The sequence below is a fragment of the Nansenia antarctica genome, assembly GCF_963989245.1.
Source record: "Nansenia antarctica genome assembly, chromosome: 6".
Classification (NCBI taxonomy): domain Eukaryota; kingdom Metazoa; phylum Chordata; class Actinopteri; order Argentiniformes; family Microstomatidae; genus Nansenia; species Nansenia antarctica.
In genome coordinates, this window is record NC_137676.1 from 21,452,322 (window position 1) to 21,467,586 (window position 15,265).

Sequence of the window (15,265 nt, forward strand, 5' to 3'; positions counted from 1 at the left end):
GTGTGGGCATCATTAGATTGTTTAGTGGTAATGAGAACATGTGGATATCATTGTAATTTGTACTATGTTTTGTGGATTGTATGGATTTTTATGCATTGATTTTGTTGTTTCTTTTTGCTGTGCAATGTAGCTAAGGTACATCTGGAACATGATGTCCGACTCAGACAACCTCACTGCAGCGTAGGCCTGAAGGGACGCGGGATCCCAAAAAGCTTTTTAAAAAAAGACTAAATATTTTCATTCTGTTTATTTATATAATCCTCACACTACTACTGACTGCAGGAATAATGGAAATAAAGAGGATGCCAACACCCCAGTCGGTGTGTGTGTGTGTGTGTGTGTGTGTGTGTGTGCAAGTGTATTTTTTTGCCTTTGACTAAAATTCATGCATAAACTGTCCTCTATGTTAGCACCAAACATTCCACCACAACATGTTAGTTCATCTCAGACCAGGTTTGCCAGACTTCCTCGTATGGCTCTGGCGAATCACCCTTTGGATTAGATTCAACCTTCTTACAACAAAATGCACCTCAAATCCCAGCAACCCTCCAGTCACCAGCTCACATGCAGCTCCCTCCTGCGGCTGGGATCCAACCAGAACCAGAATCTTCCGATTGCTAGCCGGCCTCTCTAACCTCTAGTATTCCCTTCTCTCCTGTCCTAGACTTCATCCCATCCCCCTCTCATCCCAGATACCCTGCCCAGGGGATGGAGAAGATTCCTGGGGGTGAAAGAGGAAAAGGGAGGCCTGTCACTCTGGGGCCTGGTCAGACAGATCTGACTTAATCTGGGGGCATAATTGGCTTTAGCTGCAAAAGAGCTTACCTCCGTGTCACATTGGTTGTTAACCCTGGAATGAATTCAGGTCAACTGTGGAAAAGAGAAGCCACCTGTAATCTCCCATGAGGTTGCTAATAGTTACGAATACTGTCCATGCCCTCACACACACACACATGCATACATACACAGACACACACACATGCATACATACACAGACACACACACATGCATACATACACACATACAGAACACACTCTTAAACATAATACTTAAGCACACATGTACAACGGGCTCCCTCATGAACACACATGCACACACACACGCACAGGGAGAGGATTTTCACTCAAGTCTTAGTGACATCAACGATTTTCCCCCCTCTTCCTAAACGTCCTTACTACTTTCTCACTCCAGCACCTTTTTTTGCAGCTTTCTGCTCTCTCACTCTATTGTACTTCTTTTCCACTTCCATAATTTCACCACTGCCCCTTAGCCCTCTGACCAATCGCTCCCTAATGTATGAATGAATTCCATGCTTTCATCCTTTCATCCCTCCATTCTATCCTAAATCCCTCCTTCTCACTGTGTCTCCAGCCCTCTATTCATTATCTCTCTCTCTCACACACACATGCACATACACACACACACACAAACTAATCTCTTACACACTCTGCAATTCCACCTTAAGGGTGTAAAGTATGTAGATGTAAGTTTTAAATAGTGTAAATGGCCATGACCAATCAGTAGCAATCAACAATCAAGGAATGAGATTGATAAATAATTTCATAAAGAACGCTGAGTGGAGAGTGCTGTTTTGGTCAAAGCTTTCTAAAATCTGGTGTTTTGGTCGAGCACTGGCCTTCACATACTGTACAATTTGTACATTTTGTTTGTTAACATGGATATGCCGCTTCTAAAAAAAACGTTCCACATTGTACACATCCATCATTCCAACGTCACATTCCAACGTCACCCAAGAGGGCAGCACCCCACTACACCACGACAAGCTTCACCTCTCACCTAGTCTCTCTCTGCTCCGGCTCATCTGCCACCCCCTCCCTCCCTTGATAAACGTGGTGAAGGAGAAGATAGATATAGAGAGGATGAATTGATGAGTGTGTGTGTGTGTGTCCTCCTAGGGGACACAGAGGGATCACCACCAGCCTTAAGAGGATTGCAGGAGGCCAAGGATTTCCATCAGTAGCATTTAGCACAGGTCAACCTGCAGTACTGTGAACCCACACCACAGATTTAGGATCAGATGGTAGGGGGGGGAATCAGTGCTAACTCTGTTAGCGGTTAGGGCCAACTTATACTTATTCCTGAACTCACACTTGTACAACCTTCGCAAGTCCATGAAACAGACGTCAAGTTGTTGCAAACAGTCGCCCTGCCATTCAAATTGCTTCGACCGAGTCCCGAACTTGCGACCACTGACTTCAGATTCAGATTCAGATAACGTTTATTGCCATTATGCTTGACACATGTAGGAATTTGCTTTGGCATTTACAGAAGGTGCATTTATGCTTTTTTCACATATACATGAACAAACAAGTACAAATACAAATGCAAAGACAGGCAAAAACAGGACAACACAGGACAGACAGTGCATGACTTGCCAACACATGTGACCGTCTCCTCAAATGGCCGATGTAAACCAGCTACGCTATCGAACAGGTAGCAGTTTGACAGAGCTTGTGTGGGTATTTGAACTTGAGGAGTGAGTGTCAACATCTCAGAAATGTTACACACACACACACACACACACACACTCATGACCACACACAGACTACAAGCAATCCACCATGCATGTAAAGATTTGCTTCAACATTGAAACGTCTTTGCATATACAGCATTCTCATGAGAACCCAGACTATGAGACCCCACACCTAGATCATAATAGTACAGACTATGAGACCCCACACCTAGATCATAATAGTACAGACTATGAGACCCCACACCTAGATCATAATAGTACAGACTATGAGACCCCACACCTAGATCATAATAGTACAGACTATGAGACCCCACACCTAGATCATAATAGTACAGACTATGAGACCCCACACCTAGATCATAATAGTACAGACTATGAGACCCCACACCTAGATCATAATAGTACAGACTATGAGACCCCACACCTAGATCATAATAGTACAGATAGCTGAGCTCTGATATCTCAAACCATAGCACAGTAAAAAAGAGGCCTGCCAGCAGCAGTGTTTCAAGTTTATTTCTTATGTCACATTACAAATGTGTGACAGAGTAATATTCTTAGGCTTCAGATCCTGACATTGCATTGCAGCACAAGACATAGGCATAATAAAACAAACATAATTCAAGATAAAGTGTCAGTAGTACAGGACATAAGAGGCAAACAAATGGACACCAAACCAATGTATCCCCCTTCCTTCTACACATGACTCCCATCACAGAGTCAGACCTAAAATGGCTGCCTGATTACAAGCCACTCCTCCCTAGGGCAGAATCACCTCTCTGAATGAGGGGCGAGATTGAGACATCACCATGTAATTTACACCTTTCAAGTCACCTGAAATCCACATGGGTCAGGCTAGGTAGTGAGGAGTGAGGGGAGGATGGGGGGAGCAGATTTTGGTTTGAAAGTCAACGGTTGAAGAAAGGTCAGCTCACTTATCTCATTACAGGTACCACCACTGACTAATGAGCTGAAGGGGTCGAAACAGTCAGCGTTTTAGCTGCCCAGTCTGTGTGACACAGATAGACATATTTAGCGAGAGGGCTCTGAATGTTGGTGCACAGCGCCCTCTAATGGCCACCGAATACATTGCACGCCCTAGTTCTGGATTAGCAGGTTCATAAACAGTACGGGCTGCTGTCAAGCTGCAAATCAGACTCAAAGAGACACTTTGAGTACTTAAGATCTAATAATATGCAGTGAGATACCGACATTTAAACCACAACAAGGTATAATATAGCAATGGATTCAGCAAACAATCCAAAATGTTGTTATATTCTCCTTCAGACAATGTGTGCCTATAGCCTACTGCTCAAGATGTGGAGGAACCATTGAGAAGCAAGGAGACAAATACAGTAAGACAAATATGCATTATTCTACATTCACTGTTTATGGAATGTCTGTAATCAAATGTATGATGTAGCCTATTCCTCAGTAAGTAAATCTTTCTGTCTGTACTAGGCCCATGAGTCACGATGTTGCATTCATTTGATTTAATTGATTAATGTATTTATACAGGAGATACATTTTTTAAAAATGCCATGTTTGTAAAAAATTTTATCATCATCATCATATGAATCATTAAAAAAGACATCAGAAAACAATACATTGGGAATTAAAATAACGCTAGCACTTCTCACTGAGTTCCCTTTCCTGTATAAGAGGGGAGAGAAAACTTTAGAGAAAAGAGAAACCATGGGAAAGAATAAAGGAAAAACAGGAATATTAAATGGAAATACTATTGTTGGTTGGAGTGGTAGGCTACTTCATAGAGAAGAGAACTAGTTCAGTGTTTGTTGTCCATGTTGTTGTTGTTGTGTTGTTTTCCTGAGTGTAAACTAGTATGGTACTACCTACATTTGCGCTAAAGCCACAGCTCCACCATATTCCTCTCAGGCCTCTCTCAGGCCTCTCTCATATTCCTCAAACCACTCTCAAAAAACATTTACAGGAGGCTGCAATCCGTAACTGGACCCTCTAAATCAAAAATCAGATTAAAAGACCCGAACTACCCACTGTACATACTTTGTGTTTTGTCCCCCGCCCCCACCTGTGGTGTATGTCCCCACCTGTCCTACCCGCTGTACATACCTTATGTTTTGTTGTATTGTTCTTCCCATGATGGATGTATGTTTATCTTGTAGATAGTAATAGTTATTTGTCTGTATTATATTGTAGATAGTACTAGTTTTTTTGTCTGTCTTACATGTAACGATGAATTGAGAATCAAGGACCCCAATTGAAATAAGCCAGTGGCTTTCTTGGGTGTTTATCCTGTTAGTTGACCTTGTATGTAATATGTACTATCATGTACCTACTTCTGCAAATCTTCTAATAAAGTTTTCAATCAATCAATCAAGGCTTCCTATCGGCGACAGTGGCGACATCTCCCGCACGCTCTGAAGGACTTTCATTAGTTTGCTTCCTGGTTTGACGTTGACGTCACTGTCACGAATAGTTTTTTCTCATCTGTCTCCTGCAGTGCCTGGTGGTGCCCTGTGTCAGCATCTCTCATCCCTTTAGAACTGGGTTGAAACTGCAGTTTTTCTCGCGGTAAGAAAAAAAATTAAATGCAAAATGTGTGATCCTCAGAAAAATAGCACAAAGAAAGTGTCGACTCGACACACAATTAGGCATAAATGCATAATGTTTTGCCCGTGTAAGAAAATAACCTACATTAATGTTTCTTAAAATATAAATTCACTCAATGTATTTAGTCCACACAAAGCATTGATAGAATAGCATATAAAGCACACTATTCAGATTGTTGCAAATGTTTCATGTTTGTTGCATTTGTTAAAGGTAGCCTACTCCGCTTTATTGACCTACAGTCCGTTTGAATGTCAAAACGATGTCAATGTCATGGGCTTGTCCCATGCAGCATAATGAACGCGCTGTTAACCAGAGACAGCCTTTTGTTGTCTTTTCGGAACCGGTGTATCGGCCCATTTAGACCTATAATAAGTTATCACATTTGTGTCTGTTTTGTTTGTGTCTTCATTAACTACTACTCAACCTCTCACTTAAGTGGCGGACACGCGGAAAAGTGAGTTTTGGCGGATGGCACCATGAACTCTGCCGCAAGCGGCGCTGCGGACTTTCCACCGGCAGCATCAGACACCAGCGCAGGGAGGAGGAGGAGGCAGCAGCGGGACGGCGCCGCAAAACCAGCATCAAAGTCCTCCACCAGATCCAAGTCTACCGTCTCTAAAGGGGGAAAGAGGACCAAAGGCGTAAACGGCGGTTTCAAGACCACTGAAGTGAGGGAAGGGGAGACAGAGAGGTGCGACGTGGCAGCTGTTCATCCGGATGGTGCTGAAACGGATGCAAACAGGGCGGATGCCGCACGCAGAGAGGACGATCCAGATAGATTCGATCCACCCACAGACTCCCCATCCCGTCGCTCGCCTTTGCGTTTATCCTGCCTCAAAGGCAAATCGTCGTCCCAACGTTTTACCTTGGATCATCCAGACAGCTCCTCAGCCGGTTCGCTGAAAGGGAAAGCGGGGAAGCGCGGCGGAGAGGAGTTGACAGCTGTAGCCGACTGCCGCAGGAAGACCAGCGGGGAGTACGTGGGCTGTGGGCCGGGACTGGGTTTCTGGACCGGGGGTTGCTTACAGACAGAACTGATCCAGTTCCACCTACACAAGAGGCTGAAGAGAAGCGCCAGCAAGATGCAACCAAAGACTGCCAGCGCACCGGAGATTGAGGCCGAGGCAGAGCCGGCGACAGAGGCCACGGAGGCGGGGTCCGTGACACAGCAAGACCAGGCCCTGCAGGACGAGATGGAGAGATTGATGGATGAAAACGATGATCTCAAGGTGTGACATTACTGACATATTCAATAACATAGCCTACACAAGCAATGCGTGCAGACACATTATTTATGTACATAACTGCACCCGTATAATGTTGTGTTCATGTCTAGCAGCTAGAGTTAGCAGTGAAACCAGGACCTCGGCTTGAAATGATTGTCATGCTCAATAATGTGCATGCAAAAAAACGTATTTTAGGGCCTAACCGAACACAAGTTGCGTTTGATAAGATTGCTTACATGACATTGTAATACTGGGCCAATTCCCCAAGGCTTATCATGTGCTTAGACAATGTTGAGAGGTGCAACACACTCCATGCCTTTAGTCATACACACTACACCATTTTGTTTATTGACATCATGTCCTTGTCAAAACTGATTTATGGAATAGAATCAGTTATTGACACAATACAGGCTACTCAAACCTCCCCCTCCCTGCATGGATCTCTCAGACAAGACCTCATGTTGTGTTACTGTCTCTAATTGATTTGGAGGATTAATTAATAACACTGTATTGGTTCAGCTTAACGTGTCCCTTTAGTGGACATCTCCTCATGTCCCCAGGAGCTTAAGTCCAAAATTATAGTCCAATAAAACTGGGACTCAAGCTCCCGTGTGCTAATCTGATTGGTCATTGACTACTCTCTCTTATCGATCTTGCAGAAGAAGTCAACTACAAAGGGGACCAATAACAGAGGGGCTTGAGCATGTGTACAGGATGTATGTAGGCCTAGGTCAGATGATCAGGCCTTGATCATTGATTATTGCCTTGATCTGTCGATTGGTCGGCAGAGTGAGATCGAGGAGATGCGGACGGAGATGGACGAGATGCGCGACACATTCTACGAAGAGGATACGTGCCAGCTGCAGGAAATGAGGCGGGAGCTGGAGAGGGCCAATAAGAACTGCCGGATCCTCCAGTACCGCCTGAGGAAGGCGGAGAGGAAGAGGATGCGCTACGCCCAGACCGGAGAGATCGATGAGGAACTGCTGAGGAGCCTGGAACAGGACCTGAAGGTAGGTGTGTGTGTGTGTGTGTGTGTGTGTGTGTGTGTGTGTGTGTGTGTGTGTGTGTGCGTGTGTGTGTGTGTGTGTGTGTGTGTGTGTGTGTGTGTGCGCACACGCGTGTGCCTCTACTAGCAGTGATAGAGTGACAGAGCTTTGACATACAGTGTGTGAAGTTGCTGGGTCTTTGTGTGGACTTGTTGTAATAGATCTGATCTCTGTTGTCCCTCACTGTAAAACAGGTAGCTAAGGATGTGTCAGTGAGACTGCATCATGAGCTGGAGAACGTAGAGGAGAAACGCACAAAGACGGAGGATGAGAACGAGAAACTGAGAGAGAAACTCATGGAGGTGGAGGTGACCAAACAGGCCCTACACAATGAGCTGGACAAAGTCAAAGAGGTAAGAATATAAACTGTGTGTGTGTGTGTGAGTGTGTGTGTGTGTGTGTGTGTGTGTGTGTACACGCACCATAGAATGAGCTAACGGCCCAAACCCAGACAATTCGCAAGCACGCACGCACACACACACACACACACACACACACACACACACACACACACACACACACACACACACACAGTATCTGCAAACCATTAGAACTTACAATCATATATCTACACATTAACACCATACAGGATACAGATTGCATGTGCTACTAGCTAGTAAGACTTCTGTCTGTCCATTTTCAACAGTCTCAGAAGAGAAGAGGAAGCAAGGATGTCCAGAAATCAGACAGGAAGTCTGCACAAACTCCCACAGAGGTAAGATGTCAACATAAACATACAGTTAGGTCCGGAAGTATTTGGACAGTGACACAATTTCCATAATTTGGGCTCTGTATGCCACCACAATGGATTTGGAATGAAACAATCGAGATGTATTTGAAGTGCAGACTTTCAGCTTTAATTCAAGGGGTTGAACGTATGAAACGTTTAGAAATTGCAACCATTTTTATACACAGTCCCCTATTTTCAGGAGCTCAAAAGTAATTGGACAAATTAACATAATCATAAATAAAATGTTCATTTTTAATACTTTGTCGAGAATCCTTTGCAGGCAATGACTGCCTGAAGTCTGGAACCCATGGACATCACCAAATGCTGGGTTTCCTCCTTTGTGATGCTTTGCCAGGCCTTTACTGCAGCTGTCTTCAGTTGTTGTTTGTTTGTGGGTCTTTCTGCCTTTAGTTGTGTCTTCAGCAAGTGAAATGCATGCTCAATCGGGTTGAGATCAGGTGATTGACTCGGCCATTGCAGAATATTCCACTTCTTTGCCTTAAAAAACTCCTGGGTTGCTTATGCAGTATGTTTTGGGTCATTGTCTATCTGTATTGTGAAGTGCCATCAACTTTGCTGAATTTGTCTGAACCTGAGCAGACAGAATATCCCTAAATACTACAGAATTCATCCGTCTGCTTCTGTCTTCTGTCACATCATCAATAAACACTAGTGACCCAGTGCCATTGGAAGCCAGGCATGCCCATGTCATCACACTGCCTCCACCGTGTTTTACAGATGATGTGGTATGCGTCGGATCATGAGTCGTTCCAAGCCTTCTCCATACTATTTTCTTCCCATCATTCTGGTACAGGTTGATCTTAGTTTCATCTGTCCAAAGAATGCTCTTCCACAACAAGGCTGGCTTTTTTAGATGTTTTTTGGCAAAGTCTAATCTGGCCTTTCTATTCTTGAGGCTTATGAATGGCTTGCACCTTGTGGTGAACCCTCTGTATTTGTTCATGTGAAGTCTTCCCTTTATGGTACACTTGAATAATGATATTATTCCACTCTCTTGTCTTCCATGGACGTCCAGACCTTTTTGTGGTGCTGAGCTCACCAGTGCGTTCTTTTTTTCTCAGAATGTACTAAACAGTTAATTTAGCCCCTACTAATGTTCCCGCTATCTCTCTGATAGATTTTTGGGTTGTTTTTGCAGCCTAAGGATGGCCTGTTTCACTTGCATTGAGAGCTCCGTTGACTACATGTTGTGTGTATACAGCACCAGCTTCCAAATGCAAATGCCACACTTGGAATCAACTCAGACCTTTTACCTGCTTAATTGATAATGAAATAATGAAGGAATAGCCCACACTGGCCCATGAAACAGCTTTTGAGTCAATTGTCCAATTACTTTTGGTCCCTTGAATAAGAGGGAGCTACATATTAAAGAGCTGTAATTCCTAAACTCTTCCTTCAATTTGGATGTGAATACCCTTACCCTAAAGCTGAGAGTCTGCACTTTAAGCCCATATTCATTATCTAACTGTAACTTGAAGATGTTTTGGTAAACAGCTAAAATAACCAAAGTTCTGTCTGTGTCCAAATATTTATGGACCTAACTGTATGTGACAGCAGCTGGTAAACGTGGGAAAGTCTAAAATGTTCAGACTTTTATTCTGAAAAACATCAATACATTTCTTGTTGTTGTTGAAAATCAATGGCACACTATTATTACATTGTATTCATATTTATATTAATATTATATTATTATTATTATTATTATTATTATTATTATTATTATTATTATATGTATTTATCTTTATTATATTTATATTTATATTTTATTCTATGTTCTGTATTATATTATATTATATTATATTATATTATATTATATTATATTATATTATAGGAGGACAACGAGGATCTCAAGTGCCAGCTGGCCTTTATCAAAGAAGAGGCCGTTCTCATGAGGAAGAAGACGGCTAAGATTGACAAGGAAAAGGACCGTCTGGAGCAGGAGCTACAGAAGTACCGCTCCTTCTACGGAGACCTGGACAGCCCCCACCCCAAGGGAGAGGCAGGGGGGCCTCCCAGCTCCCGCGAGTCTGAGCTGAAGCTACGCCTACGCCTGGTGGAGGAGGAGGCCAACATCCTGGGGCGGAAGATCGTAGAGCTGGAGGTGAGAGGGCTGGGATAGGGGCTAGAGAGGAGAGGGAGAGGGCTAGGATAGAGGCTGGAGGAGAGAGGGAGAGGGAGAGGGCTGGGATAGAGGCTGGAGGAGAGAGCGAGAGGGAGAGGAGAGGGGCTGGAGGAGAGAGGGAGAGGGCTGGGATAGAGGCTGGAGAGGGGAGAGGGAGAGGGCTGGGATAGGAGCTAGAGGGGAGAGGGCTAGGATAGGGGCTAGAGGGGAGAGGGCTAGGATAGGGGCTGGCGGAGGGGCGGGGGGGGGGCTGGGGCTAGAGGGGAGAGGGAGAGGGCTGGGATAGGGGCTGGAGAGGAGAGGGAGAAGGCTAGGATAGGGGTGGAGGGGAGAGGGCTAGGATAGGGGCTAGAGGGGAGAGGGCTGGGATAGGGGATCAAGAAGGATCAGACCAAGATAGGGACCTGGAGAAGTATAGTTTTTTTTTCTATTGTAGTTCCATCCCCCAGCACCAAGAGGGCGACATAGCGCCTTTTCAAAACTGTGTTAAAAATGTGTTAATACACATATACAAGTTTCTGACCCATAATACTCACAATACTTCACCAGAAAGGATATAATTCATGTTCAAAGGAGGATTACAATCATGTAAGCCAAATGTGCAAATCTGTTGCTGACAGTATGGAATCAAGTGCAGTGCCACCTTGAGGATAAGCTGTGAATTTACATGTCAATACTGTGACAGGTCAGTTGGTCAATCATTTCTCAGGTCCTTCAACATTAGATGATGTCATAAAAGTTCAAACAGATCAGGAAGTATACAGTATGATATTGGTGCCCATTCAGTTCCATTCACTATCTAGCTAAAGTACTTTGATAAAGGAGAGAAGGTTTAATGCGCCACATTGTATGAATTGAGTCTTCATTGTAGTCTATGGATGCTTTTCCAACATTGGGAACATTGATTGAGTGAATAAATGGAACATTCCAAACGGAGCGTGATAGGCGGCTGACTGACCAACAACTGCTATTTGATGTGTTAGTGATTTCTGTTTACATTATACACATTGTTTATTTCTTTTTTTTCTTTTTTTCTTTCATTATTATTAATTGATTTTATGTCTTTAGTCTATTTTTGGTTTGCTGTATCTGACCTGTCTTAGTCCTGTCTTGTTTTTGTTTTGTTTTACTTAAACTTGCACCATTGCTTTGTCACTTGTATTTACCAAATGTTATTGTGTTGTTATTGTGTTATTGTGTTATTGTGTATATTTGTTCTACTTGGAAAATGTCAATAAACAGATTGTAAAAAAGAAAAAAAGAGATACGCAGGGAAGTAGGTATGACCTCACCGATCCTTCTGCCCTCTCATCCCGTCCCAGGTGGAGAACCGGGGCCTGAGAGCGGAGCTGGACGACCTGAGGGGAGAGTGCGACGGCGGGGCGGGGGGAGGGGCCGTAGGCGGAGCAGGGGGGGTGGGCCGGGGCCAGGGGGAGGCCATGTCGGAGCTGCGGCAGCAGCTGCAGCTGGTGGAGGACGAGGCAGAGCTGCTGCGGAGGAACCTGGCAGACGCCGAGGAGCAGAACAAGAGGGTGACAGGGGAGCTCAACAAGCTGCGCTTCAAGGCCGGGACCCACGAGGGCGGGGCCAGGCACGGCGGGGGGGGTGGCGGGGCTGCGGGGGGGGCAGGGGGGGATGGAGCCAAGGCTGAGGCCCTGCAGGAGGAGCTGAAGACGGCGCGTCTGCAGATCAACGACCTGAGTGGGAAGGTGGGTCTCCTTCTCAGGGCTGCCACGGAACACACTGATTCTCAGTGCAGATGTAAACCAAGCATGATAAGCATCGTTTGTTGCAACAAAAAAAAGTTATTCAAACTTTTCATGGGCCGAATCTCAAAAGTCTTTCCTTGATTCCTCGAAGATGAGGAGGAAAGTGAGGAGAGAGGATGCAAGGAAATCAATGAAAGACTCGATAAAACACTTCCACAGTAGGGTGAACCTCTCTCTCCGAGTCCCTCCCTCTCCCCCTCCGTCCCTCTCTAATGCAAGTGTCTCTCTCCCTCTCCCTCTCCCTCTCCCCCTTCGTCCCTCTCTAATGCAGGTGACTCTCTTTCTCTCCCTCTCCCTCTCCCCCTCCGTCCCTCTCTAATGCAGGTGATGCAGCTGCAGTACGAGAACCGCGTGCTTCTCTCCAACATGCAACGCTACGACCTGGCCTCCCACCTGTCCCTGCGAGGAGGAGGGTCCAGCCCCCGGGACAGCGACACAGACAGCGACGCGGGCGGAGGAGTGGGTGGGGGTGGTGGGCGCCGCGAGAGCGACGACGACTCTTCCTCCCGCCTCGTCCCGCCGCACCGCAAGCGCGAGGGCCCCGTGGGCGGCGAGAGTGACTCGGACGAGGTGCGCAACAACAACAACACCACCCGCTGCCTCACGCCCACCCCCCGCGGCCTCTACACCCCTACGGGTGGCCCCGAGGGCTCCAGCGCTTCCGCCCGCTTCCTGCCCCACCTCGGCCTACGGGACCGCCAGCAGATGATCGACATCCGGGCGGAGGCGGAGCGGCTGGGCCGGACCATCGACCGACTCATCGCCGACACGGCCGCCTTCCTTGCCGAGGCGCGGGTGTACGTGTCCAACGGCGACCTGTTCGGCCGGGGAGGGGGAGGGCCCTCCGGAGGGGGGGGGGAGGAGGACGAGGAAGGGGGGGGCAGGATCAGGGAGCACGAGCTGCTGTACAGGATCAACGCTCAGATGAAGGCCTTCAGGAAGGAGCTGCACAACTTCATAGACAGGCTGGAGGTGCCCAAGCCGGAGGGCAGGGAGGCGGAGGAGCCGCTGTCGGTAAGTGTGTGTGTGTGTGTGTGTGTGTGTGTGTGTGTGTGTGTGTGTGTGTGTGTGTGTGTGTGTGTGTGTGTGTGTGGGTGGGTGGGTGGGTGGGTGTGGGTGTGGGTGTGGGTGTGTGTGTGTATGTGTGTGTGTGTGTGTGTGCATCTGTGTGCGTGCCTGAATAAATGCCTGTGTGTAAAAGAGAGCTGGTCTGTTCCGGTGTTTCTGTGAGATGTATTGTGTTTGTGTGTGTGTGTGCTTGTGCATAATTTGTGTGCGTGCATGCGTGCATGCGCCTGCTGTTGTATTATGCCCCATTTGTGTGTGTGCGTGCGTGCATGTGTGTGTGTGTGTGTGTGTGTGTGTGTTTGCATGCGCCTGCTGTTGAATAATGCCCCATTCTCAGGGGTTTCGTTGTATCGGCATGTATTGTGTCTTGTTTACTGTTGAGCATTATTCTGACTCTTCCTCTCTTCTGTCTCTTTCTCTCTCTTTTCCTTACTGCATCCCCCCTCTTGTTTCTCATCCGTCGATGCCATGTTCCCTTCTGCCCTCCAACCAGATGTTCCAGCCCATTATTTTACTCATCCTCATCCTTGTCTTATTCTCCACCCTGTCCTACACCACCATCTTTAAACTAGTCTTTCTTTTCACCCTTTTCTTCGTCCTGTGATGCATCCCTCCCTCTATAGCCACATCCTTTGTTTGTTTGTGTCTGTTTGGTTTTCGTTTACATTTGTTGCTAAGGTTACCCAAAGCACAGGAGGCTCCCTATTTGCACACACAGGCCACAGTCAGCCCCCCCATCCCCCAGGAAACCTAGGTTCAACACTGGAGACTACGTTACCCACAACCCACCACTGCCTTCATCAATCCCTACAAGAGGTGAGGACGTGATGTCTTTCAGGATTCAAGGGCATGGAGGGCACAGGCTGAATGCCACTATGGAGTTTGGCACTATGGAGTTTGGCACCCTCTCTCCACCCCCCTTTCCTCACTTTGCACTGAAGTGAAATAAGAACTAAACTTAAAGATAGACTGAATGTCTGTAGGCATCGCTATTTTCTTTGGAAGTCATTTTTCAGACCACTGCAGATGAAGGAGATTGGGTAGGAAGAAGATTATGGAAGTGAGCAGGGGAGGCTGGTGGAGGTAGAAGTCGGAGGCCGTGCTCATTTTAGTGCATGGAATGGAATGAGGAACGGCGTGTTTGATACCATTCCACATTCCACATTCCAATGAGCCTGTCCTCCGATTTCTACCTCTACTAGCCTCCCCTGGAAGTGAGATATTCCCTGCTTAAAGGTAGACTCTGGGATAATATGACGCCATCGCAAAATAAGCAGGGCGACGCTGCCAAAGACTTTGAAAAACAGAGATGCAACAGACTAGGGAATAGAGCGTGTTGTGATTGGCGTGTGCTTTTTTCCATCTTCAGAGGGCCCTCGTTGGACGGCAGTGAAACGAGTGGATGCTCTTGTCTCATTCAATAATCGTGATGCAAGTTGCTCTGTTTTCACAAGTGTGAGGTCATATCCCAGAGTCTCCCGTTAACGTTTACTGAGAAATATAGCCTACCCTTTTACCTTGTAACTGATTGTAATAACCTGTTTTGTGTGATTTTCAGAACTATACATCAGTCATCAAAAGATGTGCTTTTATCTAAACTAGGTAAGATCAGATGTTTCTAGTTACCTCTACCCCACTTTCCCCCCCACGCAATCGTCTCAGATTATTTTGGTTGGAGAATTCGCGCATTCCTGTAGCATGTAGGCCTATGCGCTGCCGCTTCAAAGATATTATTTCAGGAATCCTTTTGCAACACTTTGCAACTATTTGGATCAGGTACAAAACGGGGGTAGTATGACGTGCAGTAATATTGCGCAACGTTCATTGGTAGCAATGACAAGCGTCAAAATAAATAAACTATAAAGTCGGCGCGAAATTGGGATGAAACTCAACACCTGCCAACACGCCAGGTCGTCTGCCGTTTCGCGGGAAAGCCTCTCATAAATAACAAACAGCGCCAACGTCACATAGGCCTGACCCTATTTGGCAATAGCATCACTTGGAAAACGAAATGTTGCTATCACAAGACGAAATCTGCCAAACATCCCAAAGCGGAGTAGCAACAGAGGTGCCTATTGGTTCAAAGACTGTGGCAGTTAAAATAGCTATGTAAACACTTTCCCTCTCTCTACCAGCTTTGTAATTATAGACAGGAAGGTAGTGACGACAGTCGTCCCTCCGAGACCTCAAATTC

The 15,265-nt window shown here is 46.1% G+C and overlaps 2 protein-coding genes across 2 annotated transcripts in view; one reads left to right on the plus strand and one right to left on the minus strand.

The window, feature by feature from the left end:
- LOC308161334 (E3 ubiquitin-protein ligase rnf146-like) overlaps positions 1-15,265 on the minus strand; it is a 200,780-nt gene that overhangs the window by 133,107 nt on the left and 52,408 nt on the right. The gene's annotated exons all lie outside the window — the stretch shown is intronic.
- Positions 6,073-13,675, plus strand: LOC308159787 (microtubule cross-linking factor 3-like; the record flags this gene model as incomplete). Its single annotated transcript, XM_080533599.1, has 8 exons — positions 6,073-6,315; positions 7,101-7,325; positions 7,556-7,714; positions 8,014-8,076; positions 9,944-10,213; positions 11,557-11,943; positions 12,328-13,017; positions 13,565-13,675. The coding sequence occupies exons 1-8, from the start codon at positions 6,169-6,171 to the stop codon at positions 13,673-13,675; spliced, it is 2,052 nt and encodes a 683-aa protein (XP_080389725.1). The 5' UTR covers positions 6,073-6,168.